The 3,697-nt window shown below is 49.9% G+C and overlaps 1 protein-coding gene across 1 annotated transcript in view; it reads left to right on the plus strand.

Annotated features, from left to right (window-relative positions):
- Positions 1 to 1,650: 1,650 nt before the first annotated feature.
- Positions 1,651 to 3,697, plus strand: part of MAP3K4 (mitogen-activated protein kinase kinase kinase 4) — a 110,260-nt gene continuing 108,213 nt past the window's right edge. The window contains exons 1-2 of the mRNA XM_006882822.1: positions 1,651 to 1,763; positions 1,816 to 2,006. Of these exons, the coding sequence (XP_006882884.1) occupies positions 1,651 to 1,763; positions 1,816 to 2,006 (304 nt within the window). The remainder of the gene's footprint in view (positions 1,764 to 1,815; positions 2,007 to 3,697) is intronic.

Raw genomic sequence — 3,697 nt, forward strand, 5'->3', positions numbered from 1 at the left:
TATTGTAGATTTTGACTCCTGTGACCCTGTGTATTAGAGCAGGGTCACACTGCACAGTGCTTTAGCAGGCTGCTTGTTCTCGAGTAGATAGCCAGGCCTTTCTTCCATAGCACCTTGGACTTGAACCACCGACTTTCTTGGTTCGCAGCTGAGTACATTAACCATCTGTGCCACCTGAGGCCTCTAGGCCTTTGCTGTTGACCTCTAACACACGTTTTATTACCATCTCTGAGGAAATGACACACGTGCACTTGAGATTTTTAGCAACGTCCTTTAATCATCTGAATCCACTGCTTAGCAGTGAGTATAGAATAAATGGTCGTAAGAAAGTTCTTGTAAAAGTTAATCTGTAAACTGTGTTCTTTGTTTTATAACATATTTATAATACTTGAGTCATAAATGTGACAGGTTTAAGGAATGAAATACAGTCAGAGCACTCTGACTTTGTTCGTGGTTCGCGTCAGTTAACGTTGAGCTAGGGCACTTCTTTGCCTTGCAGGTACACACGCCTGTGCAGCAGTCTTGTCTGACTTAAAGCCCCTTTTTGTTGCGTGACGGGGTTTTCCAGATGTCAGCGCCGTGGAGTCCTGTAAGCCCACAGAATTGTCACTTTGGAAAGGTGACAGCTGCAGCTTTGTCTTCAGTCTGATTCGGGACCAGTGTTGCCAGGCTCTCTTACAATGGTTTTCTTTTTCCCTCCTGGTTTTGAAAGAGTTGTGGTCTTATTGCAGGATAAAAATAACCAGGGTGAAAGCTGATTGTGTCCTGGATACAGTTTGAAGTTACATATGTGTAAAGTGGAAGTATTTCTAATAGGCATATCCTCTGTGAAGTCGAAGGCCATGAAACGCTTGTTCTGTGGAAGGGATGGGTTTCACTGTTGCTTTCTTTGTTTGTTCTTTTAGACTTTGTTTCTTTTCCATATGTCACATTACCTTTTCTCTTGTTGACTCTGTCAAAATAGCACTTTATGAAAATAGTGGTGTTATTTGAGAAGCCGACTAAAACACCAGACCCAGAGCTGCAGATTGTGGTTCGTGATTGACGATCTGCATTGGGTTTCCGAGGCTGTAAATCTTTACAGCAGGAAACTGCCTGTCTTTGTCCCCTGGAGACCGTTTCAAATCACTGACCTTTCAACTAGAAGCCCAGCACATGACCTCCTAGGTCATCAAGGCTTCTAGATGTTGGCTGGAGCTGGAGAAGGGGTTTCATGTCTTCCCAGAGAACCGGTGGGTGAGGCATTGACGTGTGAATAGTGCTCCTCCCTGGTGGTGCCCCCCAGCTTGTCCGGGGTGACCCCCACCTTGTCTGGGATGCCCCCACCTCGTCTGGGATGTGTGCTAGTCCAGAAGGTACCACTGCCCAGCGCCCTGGCTTTGCCAGCGCTCGTGGGCCTCTGCTTCCAAGGAGACGTCCCAGACTCTGAGGCTCAGGACAGGGCTGGACCTGCCCGCTCATCAGATAAGCCTGTCTGCATCCAGCCAACATGTGCATTTTTAAGTCTGTCTGATTTGTATCTTCCAAACATTTGCTCTCTTTTAAAAAAAATTCACAAGTTCTGAGTTTTAGATTTCCTTTCTGTTAAGTTGTTCTTGTTGTTCCTAGGATAATTTCTTTCAGTCCCACCCTCAGACAAGCCCGCCTGTCATGGTACGGCACCCACCACCCGCACCTCCTGAGGTTCACAGGGGCGTTGCAGTGCTGGGGAGAGCACACCCCGAGGAGGAAGGGGGCAGAATCCGTCCAGAGGAGTCTGCATGGTGAGTGGTGCTCGCCTTACCGACTCTTCTCTCCACCGTCTGTCTTTCACAGGCAAGAGTGCGGGATGGGAGATGCAGCGAGCAAGACTTCCGAGTCCGACCTGGAGGACTTTCCAGACGAGACCAACTCAGAAAATCTGTACAGCACCTCTCCGCCCAGCACGCCCCGCCAGATGAAGCGCATGTCAGCCAAGCACCAGAGGAACAGCGTGGGGAGGCCGGCCAGCAGGGCCAGTCTGAAAGGTGAGTCTTCACCTGAGAAGACGCATGGGGTGGGAGGTAATCTGTGCTGTTCTTAAGTGCCGTTGGGTCGAATCCAGCCTGGAGCCACCGTGAACCGCAGGCAAAACCACCAGGTGCTCCTGCGCTGGCCGCACACTTGTTGCTGGACGTGAGCCACCGTGTCATTCCATGTCAGCGAAGGGCTTCCTCTTCTCCTTGACAGTCTACTTTATCAAGCACGATGTCCCTCTCCAGGGACTGGTCCCTTCAGATAACGTGTCCAAAGTACACAGTGAGCTCACTTTACCTGTGCCTCTAAGGAGCCCTCTGGCTGCCTGTGTTTTCTCAGAGAGTGCATTGTGTAAATAATATGCATACCACACACAGAAGCTCTGGTGGCCTAGTGGGAAGAAGCTGTGCTGCAATCCCAAAGGCACGCGGTTCAAATCCCCTAGGTGCCCCATGAGAGAAGGATCGGTAGTGTCCTCCCATGTGACTTACTGCCTCTGAAAACCCACTGAAGGGCCCGCTGTGGGTCAGGTTCGACTTGATGGCACGTAACAGTGACGGCACATGTGGCATCCATGGGAAACAGTGCATGAGGGACCTGAATAAACTGTATAATACATATGTTATTTGCACAAAAATGCAGTCAATATTTTTCTCCCCCTCTGTGACCTTTTGAGACCAATCACATCCCATAGCAATTTGTCATCTCAACAACCAGCTTTTAACCATTTTCTCAAAGAAACATCCTACATGCAGCAGTGCACTGAGCCCGTGGTCAGTGGCCAGGAAGCGCTTGAGCCCTGGCCAGTCAGCCCTTGCTGTGTGTTGATGTGGCGAGGAGACGTCAGGAGTACATATCCCTTCCCTTTTCTTATTGGTCAGTGTTTTAGAACGGCAGTTGAGAATACAATTCTTCCATGTTACAGAGTAAAATACTGACTCTATAAAGCCTGTGGTTGTAAAGCAACTTCTTTAAGACCAGAGGCCAGGGATGGTTACAGGATTCCTTTTACAAGTCCTCCTGGTACTCAACTTGGAATTTTTCCTGCAAGCAGTGAGGGGTAAGGGTGTCAGATTGTATGTAATGTGTGAAGTGACTGTTCCAAGGTTCACACCTCAGCCAGCCGGGCACCAGCTCTTTGGTCTCCTCCTGTCCTTCGGGACCTCTGGTGGCCAGTGAGTAAGGATCTGTGCTGCCATCCCCAAGGCCGACTGTTCCGATTCCGCAGCCAGCTGTGATGGGCCGTCCCCTCCGTGTGATTTACAGCCTCTGCGAAGTCTCTAGAGGGGCAGCTAGGAGTCAGTTCCGACTCTGCAGCAGGGAGGGAGCTGTCTCCTGCCCTCCTGAGCTGTGTGGAGGGTGAAAGGGAAAAAATGGTCTCCTCCCCTCAGCTTCTTTCCATTGTTAATTTCTAGAATTTATGCGGGAAGGGATCTTTGAGAACATTTTCCCTAATCCTTCTGTTTCCAGGTGAAAAGGCTAATGTCACATGACATTGAGTGTCACGGAACGGTCTGTCCTCTTGATTTAAATTGGGCCATGTCATTTGTAAGGAGCTCTCATGCTGCAGTGTGTTACACATTGGCCTGCTCAGTGATAGATCAAAGGGGGGGGGCTCCACCGGTGGGCGCTCTGTGGGGGCCGCAGGGAGTCTGCACAGCCCGCACTGTAATCATCGCTGCACACACTCGTGGGGGCTGCT

The sequence above is a fragment of the Elephantulus edwardii genome, unplaced genomic scaffold (genome assembly GCF_000299155.1).
Source record: "Elephantulus edwardii isolate Elephantulus edwardi_28Jun2011 unplaced genomic scaffold, EleEdw1.0 scaffold00024, whole genome shotgun sequence".
In the NCBI taxonomy this organism is placed as follows: Eukaryota; Metazoa; Chordata; class Mammalia; order Macroscelidea; family Macroscelididae; genus Elephantulus; species Elephantulus edwardii.